General features: G+C 46.9%; 1 protein-coding gene across 3 annotated transcripts in view; it reads left to right on the top strand.

Annotated features, from left to right (window-relative positions):
- Positions 1–6862, top strand: part of LOC139386958 (phosphatidylinositol glycan anchor biosynthesis, class K) — a 30849-nt gene extending 23987 nt beyond the window's left edge. Inside the window, exons 9-12 of one of the 3 annotated variants that reach the window (XR_011629108.1) lie at positions 3151–3326; positions 4527–4599; positions 5513–6110; positions 6397–6862. Coding sequence is in view for 1 of the 3 variants with exons in the window: in XM_071132869.1 (XP_070988970.1) it covers positions 3151–3326; positions 4527–4599; positions 5513–5629 (366 nt within the window). In the remaining 2 variants the exon portion in view is untranslated. Of the gene's footprint in view, positions 1–3150; positions 3327–4526; positions 4600–5512 lie in introns of all 3 variants that reach the window. The other 2 variants (XR_011629109.1, XM_071132869.1) reach the window with 2 other exon arrangements.
- The last annotated feature ends 14662 nt before the right edge of the window (positions 6863–21524 follow it).

Below are 21524 nucleotides of genomic sequence, written 5' to 3' on the forward strand. Positions count from 1 at the left end.
GGGGGTAAGGCTGGGGTTGGTCCTAAAGGGGGTAAGGCTGGGGTTGGTCCTAAAGGGGGTAAGGCTGGGGTTGGTCCTAAAGGGGGTAAAGGTGGGGTTGGTCCTAAAGGGGGTAAAGGTGGGGTTAGTCCTTTTTCGGCAAGACAGATCTTCCAAAGGTGGGGGAGTGGCAATCTTCACCAAGGATCACCTTCAGTGCTCGGTTGTCTCCACCAAGTCTGTCCCCAAACAATTTGATTTGATAGTTTTAAGCATTACACTTTCAGATAGCTGTTTGTTGACTGTTGCTGGGTGTTATCGTCCTCCATCAGCACCGGCCTGTACCCTACCTGCCCTAAGCTCTCTCCTGGCCCCTTACATGAAGCCTGAATTTGTCCTGCTAGGTGACCGAAACTGGGACATGCTTAAACCACCTGACCAAGTCCTAAAGCAATGGGACTTGCTAAATCTTTCTCAGATTATTACCAATCCCACAAGGTATGACTCCAAACACCCAGAAAAGGCTACTCTCCTTGATGTTATCCTCACAAATAATCCTGATAGGTGTCAATCTGGTGTTTTCTGTAATGACCTTAGTGATCACTGTTTCACAGCCTGTGTTCGTAATGGCTGCTCAGTGGGACGACCTGTCCTGATTTGTCAGACGCTTGCTAAAAAACTTTAATGAGCAAGCCTTCCTTCATGACCTGGCCTCTGTAAAATGGTATAGAATCAGCTTGATCCTCTCTGTCGAAGACGCTTGGACCTTATTTTTTTATATTTTCAGTGCTATTGTTAACAAACATGCCCACATTAAAAAAAAAAGAGAATTAAAAACAGGTTCAGCCCCTGGTTCGACTGTGATCTGGCAGAGTTACTCCACCTCAAGAATCGCATTTGGTGAAAGGCTCAGCACACGCATACTCAGGCTGACTGGCTCTCGTTCAGGCAAATGAGAAATAAGTCCACTCAGGCTATCCGGAAGGTCAAAGGTAGTTAGTTACTTTAAGGAGCAGTTCTCTCTCTGTGGGTCTAACCCCTAGAAGTTCTGGAAAACGGTTCAAGACCTGAAGAATAAACTCTCCTCCTCACAGCTGCCCATGTCCCTTCGTGTTGATGATGTGGTTATACTGACAGGAAGCACATGGCTGAGCTCTTTAATCACCACTTCATCAAGTCTGGATTCCTATTTGACTCAGCCACGCCTCCTTACCTGTCCAACATCCCCTCATCTCCCACCTCTTCTAATGCGACTATCTTCGATGCTCCTCCCTCTTTTTCCCCTGCCCTGCTACAAAGTTTCTCCCTGCAGGCGGTCACTGAGTCCGGGGTGCTAAAGGAGCTCCTTAAACTTGACCCCAAAAAACATCTGGGTTAGATGTTATAGACCCTTCATTAAGGTTGCTGCCCCTATCATCACCAAGCCAGACAGGAGGGATGGGGGGGGGGCAGACAGGAGGGACTGGGGGGCAGACAAGGTGCCTGACCTCACAGCTTTGGGCTCTGCTCTCTGTACTCTTCCTCCCTTCATCTTGAGACCTGATGGGGGGGAGAGACGGGGCGTCTTGAGACCTGATGGGGGGGAGAGACGGGGCGTCTTGAGAGCTGATGGGGGGTGGTGGCGCATCTTGAGACCTGATGGGGCCCTGGTCATAAGTAGTGCATTGTTTAGGGAATAGGGTTCCATTTGTGATGCGTCTAGGACCTTATTACCACCCTCCCTCCCCCTAGGGGTTCTACTGCCCCCTCCCTCCCCCTAGGGGTTCTACTGCCCCCTCCCTCCCCCTAGGGGTTCTACTGCCCCCTCCCTCCCCCTATGGGTTCTACTGCCCCCTCCCTCCCCCTAGGGGTTCTACTGCCCCCCCCTGCTCCCTAGGGGTTCTACTGTCCCCTCATGCTCCCTAGGGGTTATACTGCCCCCTCCCTCCCCCTGGGGTTCTACTGCCCCCTCCTGCTCCCTAGGGGTTCTACTGCCCCCTCCCGCTCCCTAGGGGTTCTACTGCCCCCTCCTGCTCCCTAGGGGTTCTACTGCCCCCTCCTGCTCCCTAGGGGTTCTACTGCCCCCTCTCTCCCCCTGGGATTCTACTGCCCCCTCCTGCTCCCTAGGGGTTCTACTACCCCCTCCCTCCCCCTGGGGTTCTACTGCCCCCTCCTGCTCCCTAGGGGTTCTACTGCCCCCTCCTGCTCCCTAGGGGTTCTACTGCCCCCTCATGCTCCCTAGGGGTTCTACTGCCCCCTCATGCTCCCTAGGGGTTCTACTGCCCCCTCATGCTCCCTAGGGGTTCTACTGCCCCTTCATGCTCCCTAGGGGTTCTACTGCTCCCTCCCTCCCCCTAGGGGTTCTACTGTCCCCTCATGCTCCCTAGGGGTTCTACTGCCCCTCCCTCCCCCTAGGGGTTCTACTGCCCCCTCATGCTCCCTAGGGGTTCTACTACCCCCTCCTACTAACCCAAGCCACAATGGGCATTACCATCACAAACTTCAAACCCTTTAAATCCATTGTGGCCTGGGCCAGACATTCTGATGGATCACCTCCCACTAATGCATATTATTTCCACCAATCTTGTTGTTTTGTGAAGCTGCCCTGTCTCTTTGTTCTAGATTTAGTTTGTGGTATTAACAATCAATAATAAGGATTAGTCTCCCTGGTTCAGAAGGGACCGTGTTTGGCGGGGTGGGAGGGACCGTGTTTGGCGGGGTGGGAGGGACCGTGTTTGGCGGGGTGGGAGGGACCGTGTTTGGAGGGGGGAAGGGACCGTGTTTGGAGGGTGGGAGGGACCGTGTTTGGCGGGGTGGGAGGGACCGTGTTTGGAGGGGGGAAGGGACCGTGTTTGGAGGGTAGGAGGGACCGTGTTTGGCGGGGTGGGAGGGACCGTGTTTGGAGGGGGGAAGGGACCGTGTTTGGAGGGGGGAAGGGACCGTGTTTGGAGGGGGGAAGGGACCGTGTTTGGAGGGGGGAAGGGACCGTGTTTGGAGGGGGGAAGGGACCGTGTTTGGAGGGGGGAAGGGACCGTGTTTGGAGGGGGGAAGGGACCGTGTTTGGAGGGGGGAAGGGACCGTATTTAGAGGGGGGAAGGGAACGTATTTAGAGGGGGGAAGGGACCGTGTTTAGAGAACCCTGCTTTACAACCTCCTAGAGTTGGGTTTGATAAAGAATTCTTTGTGTTCCAGTTTAAGGTTTGTCCTAAGAGTCAGTGTGTGTCCACTCCGGGCCACCGTACAGACCTTTTCCTCCGGGACCCCGGAAACGTCCTCATCACCGACTTCTTTGGCAGTGTCCGTAAAGTAGAGATCACCATGGAAACCATCAACCTGACAGCTCCCATGGTGCATCTGGCTGTGGAAAGGTAAGATTTCCTGTTATTGTTGTTGGAGTAAAGTCACTTCACACATCAAATGTTACCGGGAAGAATTGACTGTACTGTCCTCTAGAACCAAAGGTTAAAAGAAACCAAGATCATTAAAAAAAATAAAAATCACTAATTTTAAAGGAGCCACAGTAATAAACAGAGACACTTTTACAGTTTTTCAATTGAAATTATCATAAAAAAAATTATTGCAACCAATAGAATGTTATACTTTATGAACTGGGTGGTTTGAGCCCTGACTGCTGATTGGCTGACAGCAGTGGTATATCAGACCTGTATAACACGGGTATGACAATACATTTATTTGTATATTTCTCATTATGTTGGTAACCAGTTTATAATAGCAATAAGGTACCTTTGTGGTTTGTGGTATATGGCCAATATACCACGGCTTAGCTGTGGTATATTTAGCTAGGTATTACTGTTGGAGCTAGAAACTGTGCCAACTAACCACTCACATAATCTCACCCAAAATACAGCCGTTTTTTCTGTCTCTCTAGTGGTGTGTGCGTGTAGTCTAATGTGTTGTGTACCAGACTTCTGTCTCTCTAATGGTGTGTGTAGTCTAATGTGTTGTGTACCAGACTTCTGTCTCTCTAATGGTGTGTGTAGTCTAATGTTGTGTGTTTTTGTCGTATCTAATGTTGTGTGTTTTGTCTTATCTAATGTTGTGTGTTTTGTAGTATCTAATGTTGTGTGTTTTGTCGTATCTAATGTTGTGTGTTTTTGTCTTATCTAATGTTGTGTGTTTTTGTCGTATCTAATGTTGTGTGTTTTGTCGTATCTAATGTTGTGTGTTTTTGTCTTATCTAATGTTGTGTGTTTTGTCGTATCTAATGTTGTGTGTTTTTGTCGTATCTAATGTTGTGTGTTTTGTAGTATCTAATGTTGTGTGTTTTGTCGTATCTAATGTTGTGTGTTTTGTCGTATCTAATGTTGTGTGTTTTTGTCTTATCTAATGTTGTGTGTTTTGTCGTATCTAATGTTGTGTGTTTTTGTCTTATCTAATGTTGTGTGTTTTGTCGTATCTAATGTTGTGTGTTTTTGTCGTATCTAATGTTGTGTGTTTTTGTCTTATCTAATGTTGTGTGTTTTTGTCGTATCTAATGTTGTGTGTTTTGTCGTATCTAATGTTGTGTGTTTTTGTCTTATCTAATGTTGTGTGTTTTGTCGTATCAGACCAGTAAGTGAGCTGAAGACAGAGAGCCAGTCATATGTGGACCAACTACCAGTGGCTGAGATTATACACCAGGTGAGACACTGTGGATCTCTGCCCACTCGTCACGACTACCCACTCGGCCTAATCGGCCATTAGGGCCTATGTTAAAATAGCCTTCTCTTTCCCGTATGCATTCTGCTGTTTCTTCCTAGAAGTGTGACACCGCCCCACTATTATTCTATAGTTACAAACAAACAAACAAACAAACAAACAAACAAACAAACCTCCAGTCAGCGGCAGTCTTGTGGGCGAAAACAGCTTCGTTGACGAGAGGTTTGAAGGAGAATGGCGCATGCTAACAGGCTGGCCACAAACAGGAGAATAACGGCGCAGTACAACAGTGGTGTGCAGAACAGCTTCTCCAACAGAACTCTCTGATCCTTGTCATTGATATGATAAGACAGCAGACGACCACACCGGGTTCCACTCCTATCAAAACAAGAAGACTCGGCTCCAGTGGGCACGCCATCACCAACCCTGGACAATTCAGGAGTGGAAAAACATGGCCTGAGCTAACGAATCCTGGTTCCTGTTGGTGTCATGCTAATGGCAGAGTCAGGATTTGGCATCAGGAGGATGACTCCATGTCCCCGTTATGCCTGGTGTCAACGGTACAGGCTGGTGGTGTAACGGTGTGGGGAATGTTTTCCTGGCACACGTTAGGTCCCTTGATACCAACTGTACAAGATTTCCATGCCACAAAAGAATTCAGGATATTCTAGAGGCAAAGGGGGGTCCGACCCGGTACTATAAACACACGCTTCTTTAACTTGTATGTCAACTGGATTCCAATACTGATTATTGATTAATGTTAACTACTTATTGATTAAATCCGTACAATTAGGAAGTATGTTTTGTTTTTTTTAACCTGTTTTCTATGACATCACATGTTGATGTATTTCTGCGTATGTACCAAGACGTCTTGTCTGTCTTCCCCGTCCTGTAGAAACCAAAGCAGAGGGACTGGCACCCTCCTGATGGTTTCATCCTGGGTTTGTGGACTCTCATCCTCCTGGTCTTCTTCAAGACGTACGGCGCCAAGCACCTTAAGCACATCTTCTAACCCCTGACCTTTTGAAGCCCGACCTCTGACCCATTTCTGCTCCTTGTGCAGTTTGCACCAGTTCCCTTGGCTTCCTAGATTTGAAAGAGGACTGGTATAGGACTCATGGTGAATACTCTAAAGCGCAGGCTTTCGTCCATCCGATTATTCTAAATGCGCGGGGAGCACTTCAGGATGAAGGACAGACAATTGGGACGCGGTGTTGGCGAGGTCCCAATCTTCTGGATTACTAGAGAAGACTACAAAGACATTATTAACAGGGAATGAGTGGCGCAGTCTTTTAGTGGTAATTGCCTTTCTAGTCATTCTATTTCTATGGTTATTAACATTATCGAACGGGGCGATCTGTGATTGGTACATCCATTTTGTTATTGTTTGAAGAGCAGATTGTTTATGTTTAAACTCTGAACTGTGTTGGAGAGAATGTGGTGACACAACACCTGACCTGCACAAAGACACACATTGTTGTGCCTTTCTGGACATAAACAGTACTCTGACTACTGATTACTGCTGGTGTTAATTATCCTGGACATAAACAGTACTCTGACTACTGATTACTGCTGGTGTTAATTATCCTGGACATAAACAGTACTCTGACTACTGATTACTGCTGGTGTAAATTATCCTGGACATAAACAGTACTCTGACTACTGCTGGTGTTAATTATCCTGGACATAAACAGTACTCTGACTACTGCTGGTGTTAATTATCCTGGACATAAACAGTACTCTGACTACTGATTACTGCTGGTGTTAATTATCCTGGACATAAACAGTACTCTGACTACTGATTACTGCTGGTGTTAATTATCCTGGACATAAACAGTACTCTGACTACTGATTACTGCTGGTGTTTATTCTGTATTTATTGTATGGAATCTGGTGAATAGGGGTTTAGAGTTAAAACACAACTGAAGATTAAAGGTTGGAAGCAGCGAATACTGGAAGAAACAATCCTAAGTTTGTTGTATTTTTATTATTTATTGTTGCATGGTTTAAAATTTAAAGAGGGAGAACGGAAAAGGAAATTGAGGATAAAATGAAGGGTTAAAAAAAATACTGGAAAGCAATGGTCCTTCTCAGGAGAGCAGACGGATGTGTTCTTTGAGATGGTTGATTGTCTTATTTGATGTCGTTTAAGGAAATGTGTGTGTTCTTTACTCCTTTATTTTGTGTCTGGCAGCAGAGCTGTCTTTTTCCCCTCATATCTATAATTAAACTGAAAGGCACTGAATTGAGTCGATGCTGATAAGAATATCATTTATTTAAGAGCATGCTGCTCTACATATTTCAGCACCAGGCTTTTTGAATTAAGTTGCTACTCAGAACTGTAGGGATTTTTTCCAAGTGGCTCCCTAGTCCCTATGGAACCTAGGGTGCATAGGGCTCTGGTCTAAAGTAGTGCACTATGTAGGGAATAGGGTTCCATAGGGCTCTGGTCTAAAGTAGTGCACTATGTAGGGAATAGGGTTCCATAGGGCTCTGGTCTAAAGTAGTGCACTATGAAGGGAATAGGGTTCCATAGGGCTCTGGTCTAAAGTAGTGCACTATGTAGGGAATAGGGTTCCATAGGACTCTGGTCTAAAGTAGTGCACTATGTAGGGAATAGGGTTCCATAGGACTCTGGTATAAAGTAGTGCACTATGTAGGGAATAGGGTTCCATAGGACTCTGGTCTAAAGTAGTGCACTATGTAGGGAATAGGGTTCCATAGGACTCTGGTATAAAGTAGTGCACTATGTAGGGAATAGGGTTCCATAGGACTCTGGTCTAAAGTAGTGCACTATGTAGGGAATAGGGTTCCATAGGACTCTGGTATAAAGTAGTGCACTATGTAGGGAATAGGGTTCCATAGGACTCTGGTCTAAAGTAGTGCACTATGTAGGGTTACTTACAAGCCCTCAACCAACAGTGCAGTTCAAGAAGAAGAAAATATTTACCAAGTAACACAATAAGAATAACAAGGTTATATACAGGGACTCTGGTCTAAAGTAGTGCACTATGTGGAGACTATTACAGGGGGTACTGGTAAAGTAGTGCACTATGTGGAGAATATATACAGGGGCTCTGGTACAGAGTGCACTATGAGGAGAATAGGGTTCCATAGGACTCTGGTCTAAAGTAGTGCACTATGTAGGGAATAGGGTTCCATAGGACTCTGGTCTAAAGTAGTGCACTATGGAGACTATATACAGGGACTACTGGTACAGTAGTCACTATGAGGAGACTATATCCACAGGGCTCTGGTACAGAGTGCAATGTAGGAGGCTATATACAGGGGCTACTGGTACAGTAGTGCAATGTGGAGGCTATATACAGGGTATTACGGTAAAGTAGTGCACTATGTGGAGGCTATATACAGGGGGTACTGGTCTAAAGTAGTGCACTATGTGGAATAGGGTTCCATAGGGCTACTGGTCTACAGAGTCAATGTGGAGGCTATATACAAGGAGTACTGGTACAGAGTCAATGTGGAAACTATATACAAGTAGGCTAAAATAAAAAGAGGAGGCTATAAACAGGTAGTACTGGTACAGAGTCAAGGTTATATACAGGGGGTACTGGTACAGAGTCAATGAGGAGGCTATATACAGGGGGTACTGGTACAGAGTCAATGTGGAGGCTATATACAGGGGGTACTGGTACAGAGTCAATGTGGAGGCTATATACAGGGGGTACTGGTACAGAGTCAATGTGGAGGCTATATACAGGGGGTACTGGTACAGAGTCAATGAGGAGGCTATATACAGGGGGTACGGTACAGAGTCAATGTGGAGGCTATATACAGGGGGTACTGGTACAGAGTCAATGTGGAGGCTATATACAGGGGTACCGGTACAGAGTCAATGTGGAGGCTATATACAGGGTATTACGGTACAGAGTCAATGTGGAGGCTATATACAGGGGATACTGGTACAGAGTCAATGTGGAGGCTATATACAGGGTATTACGGTACAGAGTCAATGAGGAGGCTATATACAGGGGGTACCGGTACAGAGTCAATGTGGAGGCTATATACAGGGTATTACGGTACAGAGTCAATGAGGAGGCTATATACAGGGGATACTGGTACAGAGTCAATGTGGAGGCTATATACAGGGTATTACGGTACAGAGTCAATGAGGAGGCTATATACAGGGGGTACTGGTACAGAGTCAATGAGGAGGCTATATACAGGGGGTACCGGTACAGAGTCAATGAGGAGGCTATATACAGGGGGTACTGGTACAGAGTCAATGTGGAGGCTATATACAGGGTATTACGGTACAGAGTCAATGTGGAGGCTATATACAGGGTATTACGGTACAGAGTCAATGTGGAGGCTATATACAGGGGGTACCGGTACAGAGTCAATGAGGAGGCTATATACAGGGGGTACTGGTACAGAGTCAATGAGGAGACTATATACAGGGGGTACTGGTACAGAGTCAATGAGGAGGCTATATACAGGGGTACTGGTACAGAGTCAATGAGGAGACTATATACAGGGGGTACTGGTACAGAGTCAATGAGGAGGCTATATACAGGGGGTACTGGTACAGAGTCAATGAGGAGACTATATACAGGGTGTTACAGTACAGAGTCAATGAGGAGACTATATACAGGGGGTACTGGTACAGAGTCAATGAGGAGACTATATACAGGGGGTACTGGTACAGAGTCAATGAGGAGGCTATATACAGGGGGTACTGGTACAGAGTCAATGAGGAGACTATATACAGGGTGTTACAGTACAGAGTCAATGAGGAGACTATATACAGGGGGTACTGGTGCAGAGTCAATGAGGAGACTATATACAGGGGTACTGGTACAGAGTCAATGAGGAGGCTATATACAGGGGGTACCGGTACAGAGTCAATGAGGAGGCTATATACAGGGGGTACCGGTACAGAGTCAATGAGCAGGCTATATACAGGGTGTTACAGTACAGAGTCAATGTGGAGGCTATATACAGGGTGTTACGGTACAGAGTCAATGAGGAGACTATATACAGGGGGTACTGGTACAGAGTCAATGAGGAGACTATATACAGGGGGTACCGGTACAGAGTCAATGAGGAGGCTATATCCAGGGGGTACTGGTACAGAGTCAATGAGGAGGCTATATACAGGGGGTACCGGTACAGAGTCAATGAGGAGGCTATATACAGGGGGTACTGGTACAGAGTCAATGTGGAGGCTATATACAGGGTATTACGGTACAGAGTCAATGTGGAGGCTATATACAGGGTATTACGATACAGAGTCAATGTGGAGGCTATATACAGGGGGTACTGGTACAGAGTCAATGTGGAGGCTATTTAGAGGGGGTACCGGTACAGAGTCAATGAGGAGGCTATATACAGGGGGTACTGGTACAGAGTCAATGTGGAGGCTATATACAGGGGGTACTGGTACAGAGTCAATGAGGAGGCTATATACAGGGGGTACTGGTACAGAGTCAATGAGGAGGCTATATACAGGGGGTACTGGTACAGAGTCAATGAGGAGGCTATATACAGGGGGTACTGGTACAGAGTCAATGAGGAGGCTATATACAGGGGGTACCGGTACAGAGTCAATGAGGAGGCTATATACAGGGGGTACTGGTACAGAGTCAATGAGGAGGCTATATACAGGGGGTACCGGTACAGAGTCAATGAGGAGGCTATATACAGGGGGTACTGGTACAGAGTCAATGAGGAGACTATATACAGGGGGTACTGGTACAGAGTCAATGAGGAGACTATATACAGGGGGTACCGGTACAGAGTCAATGAGGAGGCTATATACAGGGTGTTACAGTACAGAGTCAATGTGGAGGCTATATACAGGGTGTTACGGTACAGAGTCAATGAGGAGACTATATACAGGGGGTACTGGTACAGAGTCAATGTGGAGGCTATATACAGGGGGTACTGGTACAGAGTCAATGAGGAGGCTATATACAGGGGGTACCGGTACAGAGTCAATGAGGAGGCTATATACAGGGTGTTACAGTACAGAGTCAATGTGGAGGCTATATACAGGGTGTTACGGTACAGAGTCAATGAGGAGACTATATACAGGGGGTACTGGTACAGAGTCAATGAGGAGACTATATACAGGGGGTACCGGTACAGAGTCAATGAGGAGGCTATATCCAGGGATACTGGTACAGAGTCAATGAGGAGGCTATATACAGGGGGTACCGGTACAGAGTCAATGAGGAGGCTATATACAGGGGGTACTGGTACAGAGTCAATGTGGAGGCTATATACAGGGTATTACGGTACAGAGTCAATGTGGAGGCTATATACAGGGTATTACGATACAGAGTCAATGTGGAGGCTATATACAGGGGGTACTGGTACAGAGTCAATGTGGAGGCTATTTAGAGGGGGTACCGGTACAGAGTCAATGAGGAGGCTATATACAGGGGGTACTGGTACAGAGTCAACGAGGAGACTATATACAGGGGGTACTGGTACAGAGTCAATGAGGAGGCTATATACAGGGGGTACTGGTACAGAGTCAATGAGGAGACTATATACAGGGGGTACTGGTACAGAGTCAATGAGGAGGCTATATACAGGGGGTACTGGTACAGAGTAAATGAGGAGACTATATACAGGGTGTTACAGTACAGAGTCAATGAGGAGACTATATACAGGGGGTACTGGTACAGAGTCAATGAGGAGACTATATACAGGGGGTACTGGTACAGAGTCAATGAGGAGGCTATATACAGGGGGTACTGGTACAGAGTCAATGAGGAGACTATATACAGGGTGTTACAGTACAGAGTCAATGAGGAGACTATATACAGGGGGTACTGGTACAGAGTCAATGAGGAGACTATATACAGGGGGTACTGGTACAGAGTCAATGAGGAGGCTATATACAGGGTGTTACAGTACAAAGTCAATGTGGAGGCTATATACAGGGGGTACTGGTACAGAGTCAATGAGGAGGCTATATACAGGGGGTAGTGGTACAGAGTCAATGAGGAGACTATATACAGGGGGTACTGGTACAGAGTCAATGTGGAGGCTATATACAGGGGGTACTGGTACAGAGTCAATGAGGAGGCTATATACAGGGGGTACCGGTACAGAGTCAATGTGGAGGCTATATACAGGGGGTACTGGTACAGAGTCAATGAGGAGACTATGTACATGGGGTACTGGTACAGAGTCAATGAGGAGGCTATATACAGGGGGTACTGGTACAGAGTCAATGAGGAGACTATATACAGGGGGTACTGGTACAGAGTCAATGTGGAGGCTATATACAGGGGGTACTGGTACAGAGTCAATGAGGAGGCTATATACAAGGGGTACCGGTACAGAGTCAATGTGGAGGCTATATACAGGGGGTACTGGTACAGAGTCAATGTGGAGGCTATATACAGGGGGTACCGGTACAGAGTCAATGAGGAGGCTATATACAGGGTGTTTTGGTACAGAGTCAATGAGGAGGCTATATACAGGGGGTACCGGTACAGAGTCAATGAGGAGGCTATATACAGGGGGTACTGGTACAGAGTCAATGAGGAGGCTATATACAGGGGGTACTGGTACAGAGTCAATATGGAGGCTATATACAGGGTGTTACAGCAAAATCACTAGCCAACAAGACCAGTAACGAACAGCACAATCACTAGCCAACAAGACCAGTAACGAACAGCACAATCACTAGCCAACAAGACCAGTAACGAACAGCACAATCACTTGTCAACAAGACCAGTAACGAACAGCACAATCACTAGCCAACAAGACCAGTAACGAACAGCACAATCACTAGCCAACAAGACCAGTAACGAACAGCACAATCACTAGCCAACAAGACCAGTAACGAACAGCACAATCACTTTTCAACAAGACCAGTAACGAACAGCACAATCACTAGTCAACAAGACCAGTAACGAACAGCAGAATCACTAGTCAACAAGACCAGTAACGAACAGCACAATCACTAGTCAACAAGACCAGTAACGAACAGCACAATCACTAGCCTGTCAATCTACTATCCCCCATAGTAGAAAAATGGAACTATTCTATTGGTCAGCTTGTCGTGCTGTGTGAGAAAGAAATGGCCTATTCCAAACAGATCCTGGGACAGTTGTGGGACGGTAGATCCCAAATTCATACAACCAGTAGACCTGGGTTACATGAGTCTGATGCAACAGATCAAAATGTTTAGCTTAGAATGTTGGTAAACTATTATTTCTTCATATTATAAGCGCAGCAAAGCTACTTGTATGAATGCAATTAGTGGGGAAACACATGTAGCAGAGATGAGAATATCTGTTTGACATTTAAAAAGAGTTCTAATATGCTACAACTAGCATGGGATGCTAATATGACTAGGATTATCATCAACTAGCATGGGATGCTAATATGACTAGGATTATCAACAACTAGCATGGGATGCTAATATGACTAGGATTATCAAAAACTTGCATGGGATGCTAATATGACTAGGATTATCATCAATTAGCATGGGATGCTAATATGACTAGGATTATCAACAACTAGCATGGGATGCTAATATGACAAGGATTATCATCAACTAGCATGGGATGCTAATATGACTAGGATTAGCATCAACTAGCATGGGATGCTAATATGACTAGGATTATCATCAACTAGCATGGGATGCTAATATGACTAGGATCATCAACAACTAGCATGGGTTGCTAATATGACTAGGATTATCATATACTAGCATGGGTTGCTAATATGACTAGGATTATCATCAACTAGCATGGGATGCTAATATGACTAGGATTATCATCAACTAGCATGGGATGCTAATATGACTAGGATTATCAACAACTAGCATGGGATGCTAATATGACTAGGATTATCATCAACTAGCATGGGATGCTAATATGACTAGGATTATCAACAACTAGCATGGGTTGCTAATATGACTAGGATTATCAACAACTAGCATGGGTTGCTAATATGACTAGGATTATCAACAACTAGCATGGGATGGTAATATGACTAGGATTATCATCAACTAGCATGGGTTGCTAATATGACTAGGATTATCAACAACTAGCATGGGTTGCTAATATGACTAAGATTATCATCAACTAGCACGGGTTGCTAATATGACTAGGATTATCAACAACTACTTTGGTACTTTGGCTACCGGACAATAAAATAAAGCTGAAAACCAGTAGAACAGGAGAGACATGCTGGTTCCATTAGGGAATATGGAAGTCTTTCTAAAAATGATTGCCTCCAAGTTTCTATAGTCGTATTTTGTCCAGGCTACTTTGAAGCAAGGTAAGTCATGCCTCATAATATGAAGTAAAACGTTCAGGTTTCAAACGATTTGAGTATATGTTTTAAAAAAAATGCGTACTACGTCCAGCTCAATGCAAAGTGGTGTGTGACACGCTGAATCCTGCCTACCGTTACCTAACCACTTGAATGGCAAATGGGAGGCGCGCTTCAATTACCAGTGGAGAAATACAGGTTAGAGGCACAATGACAAACAGGTGCCAGACTCATGTTTAATAACCTTTTACTGTCTCAGACACTAACAGCTTTGTGGTTGAATGAATGGTTGTTTTATCATCGACGGCAATTCAATCACACCAAGGAGGTTGAGTTTATAATCCACTTTGGCAGAAAAGAGCTGATGGAAATGTCCAGGTTCTACTGGAGTAGCCCACTCATTTCACTGGCGATGTGACGCTGACCTCTGACCCCCTGGGATGGGCCAGCTGACCCCTATTATATCAGGCCCGGACTAAAGTTCCTATTGGCTCAAGGCCAAGGTGGGCAAGGTCAAGAGGGATGATTGCCGGGTCAAGGGTCCCATGAGAGGTCAGAGATGTGACCTTGTTAACAGACACTTCACACCTCCAAGGGCAGAGGGGGGGAAAGCGCCCTTCCTCCTGCAACAGCCTTGTAAACAACTCTTATCTCGGGGGGGGGGGGGGGGGGTTTAACAGCGTTTCACTCCAGCATCAATAAACAAGCTATTTGAGAAGCTGTGGCAGCAGCTCTCACTCTGACAGATTCTCCGCTCAAACTAGGCTCTATCTGTATGCTGAGCGTGTCTGATAAGATGCATAACTACTAACGAATATAAACACATTCCAATTTAATTCCAGTAAATTGAGGAGTGCCTGATGAAAGTTTTTTTTTTTTTAAATTAACCTCTATATAACTAGGCAAGTCAGTTAAGAACAACATTTTTATTTACATTGACGGCAGGATAAACCCGGACGACGCTGGGGCCAATTGTACGTCACCCTATGGGACTCCCAATCACAGCCGGTTGTGATACAGGGTCTGTAGTGATGCCTCGAGCACTGAGATGTAGTGCCTTAGACCTCTGCACCACTAGGGAGCCCCCGCGTGCTGGGACATTCAATCTCTTCTACTTTTCTTTCCTGTTGGCATTTCATTTCACCCAGCTGTCTGTCTGTCTGTCTCTCTCTTCATCTGTCTGTCTGTCTCTCTCTTCATCTGTCTGTCTGTCTGTCTCTTCATCTGTCTGTCTGTCTCTCTCTTCATCTGTCTGTCTGTCTGTCTGTCTGTCTCTTCGTCTGTCTGTCTGTCTGTCTGTCTGTCTGTCTGTCTGTCTCTTCATCTGTCTGTCTGTCTCTCTTCATCTGTCTGTCTGTCTGTCTGTCTCTTTGTCTGTCTGTCTGTCTGTCTGTCTGCCTGCCTGTGTGTCTGTCTGCCTGCCTGCCTGCCTGCCTGTCTGTCTGCCTGTCTGTCTGTGTGTGAGAACAGATGGACACGCCACACAGATAGAAGAGGGAAGCAGCTGTATTTATGGCTGTTGCTGCATTATCGACTGACTTGGTCTTTTTATACCTTATTTATGCACCACTTTATTTCCTCATGCCTTCTCTCCGTCTCTTCTCTCTCCTCTTCTCCTCCTCTCTTCTCCATCTCTCCTCCTCCCCTCCTCTCCTCCTCTCCTCCCTTCCTCTCCGTCTCTCCTCCTCTCCTTTTCTCCTCCTCTCCTCTCCATCTCTCCTCCTCTCCGTCTCTCCTCCTCTCCATCTCTCCTCCTCTCCTCCCCTCCTCTCCTCTCCTCCCCTCCTCTCCTTCTCCCCTCCTCTCTGTCTCTCCTCCTCCCCTCCTCTCCTTCTCCCCTCCTCTCCTTCTCCCCTCCTCTCCTTCTCCCCTCCTCTCCTTCTCCCCTCCTCTCTGTCTCTCCTCCTCCCCTCCTCTCCTTCTCCCCTCCTCTCCTTCTCCCCTCCTCTCCTTCTCCCCTCCTCTCCGTCTCTCCTCCTCTCCATCTCTCCTCCTCTCCTCCCCTCCTCTCCTTCTCCCCTCCTCTCCTTCTCCCCTCCTCTCCGTCTCTCCTCCTCTCCTCCTCTCCTCTCCATCTCTCCTCCTCTTCTCCTCTCCTCCTCTCCTCCTCTCCTCCTCTCCTCTCCTCCTCTCCTCTTCTCCTCCCCTCCTCTCCTCCTCTCCTCCTCTCCTCCTCTCCTCTCCTCCTCTCCTTCTCCCCTCCTCTCCGTCTCTCCATCTCTCCTCCTCTTCTCCTCCCCTCCTCTCCTCCTCTCCTCCTCTCCTCCTCTCCTCTCCTCCTCTCCTCTTCTCCTCCCCTCCTCTCCTCCTCTCCTCCTCTCCTCCTCTCCTCTCCTCCTCTCCTCCTCTCCTCCTCTCCTTCTCCCCTCCTCTCCTCCTCTCCTCCTCTCCTCTCCTCCTCTCCTCCTCTCCTCCTCTCCTCCTCTCCTCTCCATCTCTCCTCCTCTTCTCCTCCCCTCCTCCCCATGTTCCTTTCATTCCGTTCTTCATGTTCTCTTATGGGAGATAAAGAACCTTGTTTCATGTTTTTCTTTGAATTGATATGCTTTTGTTGATGTCTTGATTAAAGATGAATAGATTTTGGGGATCTGAGAAGTGTTGTCTTGATTTCTTATTTGTTTTACTTTTTTTATGTTTTGTTTTGCTGTTTTTAATTGTTTTTCTCAAAGGGCATTGGAAGTTATAGCTGTGACCTTTGACTCAAATGGCACCCTATTCCCATTACGGTGAACTGTTCCTAGGATGCTGGTCTAAATCAGTGGACTGTTCCCAGGATGCTGGTCTAAATCAGTGGACTGTTCCCAGGATGCTGGTCTAAATCAGTGGACTGTTCCTAGGATGCTGGTCTAAATCAGTGGACTGTTCCCAGGATGCTGGTCTAAATCAGTGAACTGTTCCTAGGATGCTGGTCTAAATCAGTGGACTGTTCCTAGGATGCTGGTCTAAAGCAGCGAACTGTTCCTAGGATGCTGGTCTAAATCAGTGGACTGTTCCTAGGATGCTGGTATAAATCAGTGGACTGTTCCTAGGATGCTGGTCTAAAGCAGTGGACTGTTCCTAGGATGCTGGTCTAAATCAGTGGACTGTTCCTAGGATGCTGGTCTAAATCAGTGGACTGTTCCTAGGATGCTGGTCTAAATCTGTGGACTGTTCCTAGGATGCTGGTCTAAATCAGTGGACTGTTCCTGGAATGCTGGTCTAAATCAGTGGACTGTACCTAGGATGCTGGTCTAAAGCAGTGAACTGTTCCTAGGATGCTGATCTAAAGCAGTGAACGATTCCTAGGATGCTGGTCTAAAGCAGCGAACTGTTCCTAGGATGCTGGTCTAAAGCAGTGAACTGTTCCCAGGATGCTGGTCTAAAGCAGTGAACAGTTCCTAGCCTCAGGCCTAACAGTGGAGGACATACCATTAGGCAGAAGAGCCAATAGCCTCAGACCTCACATCATCAAGGGGCCGTTGTGAACTGGACCGGGGCCGTTGTGAGCTGGGACCAGGGCCGTTGTGAACTGGACCGGGGCCATTGTGAGCTGGGACCAGGGCCATTGTGAACTGGACCGGGGCCGTTGTGAGCTGGGACCAGGGCCGTTGTGAACTGGACCGGGGCCATTGTGAGCTGGGACCAGGGCCATTGTGAACTGGACCGGGGCCGTTGTGAGCTGGGACCAGGGCCGTTGTGAACTGGACCGGGGCCGTTGTGAACTGGGACCAGGGCCGTTGTGAACTGGACCGGGGCCGTTGTGAACTGGGCCTAATAAAAAATCCTAATAATAGTAATTTCCCTTCTCGAGACCCCCCCCCCCTCCTCCCCTCACACACCCGAGGTAGCACAGAGTGGTGTGGAGGAAAACAATCTGGGTCCCATAGTTTTTCCTGATCTGATAACCTAACCCAAGTAAAACTCCAGACCTTTATACGGTATTAATCTATTGTGAAAGGTTTAATACGGCCTATGATGGTACCAGAGTTTTTCTAATCAGGTCACATGGTTTAAAAGAACTCCTGGATATACTCCTGGCCCTGGGGGGGATGAAAGCCCTGTTCCACTGCAGTAACCCAGTTCTTGTTCACATGAATCACAGGACCGTCACAAAGTATTCACACACCTTTATTTGTTCCACTTTTTGTTGTTACAGACAGAATTCAAATGTGATTTAAAAAAATGTTTTTTTAAATCCACCCAAAACCCTATAATCACTAAGTGATAACACATTTTTTTAGCCACTTTTGCAAATGTATTGAAAATGAAATACAGAAATATCTAATTTACATAAGTATTCACACCCCTGAGTCAGCATATGTTAGTATCACCTTTGGCAGTGATTACAGCTGTGAGTCTTTCTGGGTAAGACTCTAAGAGCTGTGAGTCTTTCTGGGTCTCAGAGCTGTGAGTCTTTCTGGGTCTCAGAGCTATGAGTCTTTCTGGATAAGACTCTAAGAGCTGTGAGTCTTTCTGGGTAAGACTCTAAGAGCTGTGAGTCTTTCTAGGTCTTAGAGCTGTGAGTCTTTCTGGGTAAGGTTCTAAGGGCTGTGAGTCTTTCTAGGTCTCAGAGCTGTGAGTCTTTCTGGGTAAGGTTCTAAGGGCTGTGTCTTTCTGGGTAAGTCTCTGAGAGCTTTGAGTCTTTCTAGGTCTCAGAGCTGTGAGTCTTTCTGGGTAAGGCTCTAAGGGCTGTGTCTTTCTGGGTAAGTCTGAGAGCTGTGAGTCTTTCTGGGTAAGTCTCTAAAAGCTGTGAGTCATTCTGGGTAAGTCTGAGAGCTGTGAGTCTTTCTGGGTAAGTCTCAGAGCTGTGAGTCTTTCTGGGTAAGGCTCTGAGAGCTGTGAGTCTTTCTAGGTCTCAGAGCTGTGAGTCGTCCTGGGTAAGACTCTAAGGGCTGTGTCTTTCTGGGTAAGTATCTAAGAGCTGTGAGTCTTTCTGGGTAAGTCTCTGAGAGCTGTGAGTCTTTCTGGGTAAGACTCTAAGAGCTGTGAGTCATTCTGGGTCTCAGAGCTGTGAGTCTTTCTGGGTCTCAGAGCTATGCGTCTTTCTGGATAAGACTCTAAGAGCTGTGAGTCTTTCTGGGTAAGACTAAGAGCTGTGAGTCTTTCTGGGTAAGACTCTAAGAGCTGTGAGTCTTTCTAGGTCTCAGAGCTGTGAGTCTTTCTGGGTAAGGTTCTAAGGGCTGTGTCTTTCTGGGTAAGTCTCTGAGAGCTTTGAGTCTTTCTAGGTCTCAGAGCTGTGAGTCTTTCTGGGTAAGGCTCTAAGGGCTGTGTCTTTCTGGGTAAGTCTGAGAGCTGTGAGTCTTTCTGGGTAAGTCTGAGAGCTGTGAGTCTTTCTGGGTAAGTCTCTAAGAGCTGTGAGTCATTCTGGGTAAGTCTCAGAGCTGTGAGTCTTTCTGGGTAAGGCTCTGAGAGCTGTGAGTCTTTCTAGGTCTCAGAGCTGTGAGTCGTTCTGGGTAAGTATCTAAGAGCTGTGAGTCTTTCTGGGTAAGTCTCTGAGAGCTGTGAGTCTTTCTGGGTAAGACTCTAAGAGCTGTGAGTCTTTCTGGGTCTCAGAGCTGTGAGTCTTTCTGGGTCTCAGAGCTATGCGTCTTTCTGGATAAGACTCTAAGAGCTGTGAGTCTTTCTGGGTAAGACTCTAAGAGCTGTGAGTCTTTCTAGGTCTCAGAGCTGTGAGTCTTTCTGGGTAAGACTCTAAGAGCTGTGAGTCTTTCTAGGTCTTAGAGCTGTGAGTCTTTCTGGGTAAGACTCTAAGAGCTGTGAGTCTTTCTGGGTAAGTCTCTAAGAGCTGTGAGTCTTTCTAGGTCTCAGAGCTGTGAGTCTTTCTGGGTAAGGCTCTAAGGGCTGTGTCTTTCTGGGTAAGTCTACCCAGCCTACCCATGTCAGAGACGCAAACTCGGTCTCAACCTTTAAGTCTCTACTGAAGACTCATCTCTTCAGTGGGTCATATGATTGAGTGTAGTCTGGCCCAGGAGTGGGAGGGTGAACGGAAAGGCTCTGGAGCAACGAACCGCCCTTGCTGTCTCTGCCTGGCCGGTTCCCCTCTTTCCACTGGGATTCTCTGCCTCTAACCCTATTACAGGGGCTGAGTCACTGGCTTTACTGGGGCTCTCTCATGCCGTCCTTGGAGGGGGTGCGTCACCTGAGTGGGTTGAGTCACTGATGTGGTCATCCTGTCTGGGTTGGCGCCCCCCCCCCCCCCCTTGGGTTGTGCCGTGGCGGAGGTCTTTGTGGGCTATACTCAGCCTTGTCTCAGGATGGTAAGTTGGTGGTTGAAGATATCCCTCTAGTGTTGTGGGGGCTGTGCTTTGGCAAAGTGGGTGGGGTTATATCCTTCCTGTTTGGCCCTGTCCGGGGGTGTCCTTGGATGGGGCCACAGTGTCTCCTGACCCCTCCTGTCTCAGCCTCCAGTATTTATGCTGCAGTAGTTTATGTGTCGGGGGGCTAGGGTCAGTTTGTTATATCTGGAGTACTTCTCCTGTCCTATTCGGTGTCCTGTGTGAATCTAAGTGTGCGTTCTCTAATTCTCTCCTTCTCTCTTTCTCTCTCTCGGAGGACCTGAGCCCTAGGACCATGCCCCAGGACTACCTGACATGATGACTCCTTGCTGTCCCCAGTCCACCTGGCTGTGCTGCTGCTCCAGTTTCAACTGACCTGAGCCATAGGACCATGCCCCAGGAATACCTGACATGATGACTCCTTGCTGTCCCCAGTCCACCTGACTGTGCTGCTGCTCCAGTTTCAACTATTCTGCCTTATTATAATTCGACCATGCTGGTCATTTATGAACATTTGAACATCTTGACCATGTTTTGTTATAATCTCCACCCGGCACAGCCAGAAGAGGACTGGCCACCCCACATAGCCTGGTTCCTCTCTAGGTTTCTTCCTAGGTTTTGGCCTTTCTAGGGAGTTTTTCCTAGCCACCGTGCTTCTACACCTGCATTGCTTGCTGTTTGGGGTTTTAGGCTGGGTTTCTGTACAGCACTTTGAGATATCAGCTGATGTACGAAGGGCTATATAAATACATTTGATTTGATTTTGATTTGATTTGAAGTCTCTGAGAGCTGTGAGTCTTTCTGGGTAAGGCTCTAAGGGCTGTCTTTCTGGGTAAGGCTCTGAGAGCTGTGAGTCTTTCTAGGTCTCAGAGCTGTGAGTCGTTCTGGGTAAGACTCTAAGGGCTGTGTCTTTCTGGGTAAGTATCTAAGAGCTGTGAGTCTTTCTGGGTAAGTCTCTGAGAGCTGTGAGTCTTTCTGGGGAAGTCTCTGAGAGCTGTGAGTCTTTCTGGGTAAGGTTCTAAGTATCTAAGAGCTGTGAGTCTTTCTGGGTAAGTCTCTGAGAGCTGTGAGTCTTTCTGGGTAAGTCTCTGAGAGCTGAGAGTCTTTCTGGGTAAGTCTCTAAGAGCTGTGAGTCATTCTGGGTAAGTCTCTGAGAGCTGTGAGTGTTTCTGGGTAAGTCTCTAAGAGCTGTGAGTCGTTCTGGGTAAGTCTTTGAGACACCTGGATTGTGCAACATTTGCCCATTTATTATTTTCAACATTCTTCAAACTCTTTCATATTGGTTTATCATTGCTAACCACCCCAATACAGAACCAATCAGTGGATATAATCAATAACAATCATATGAAGCAGCACCATGCTCAGAGACACTTTCTCCCTGCAAGCCAT

The sequence above is a fragment of the Oncorhynchus clarkii genome, chromosome 28 (assembly GCF_045791955.1).
Source record: "Oncorhynchus clarkii lewisi isolate Uvic-CL-2024 chromosome 28, UVic_Ocla_1.0, whole genome shotgun sequence".
Lineage (NCBI taxonomy): Eukaryota > Metazoa > Chordata > Actinopteri > Salmoniformes > Salmonidae > Oncorhynchus > Oncorhynchus clarkii.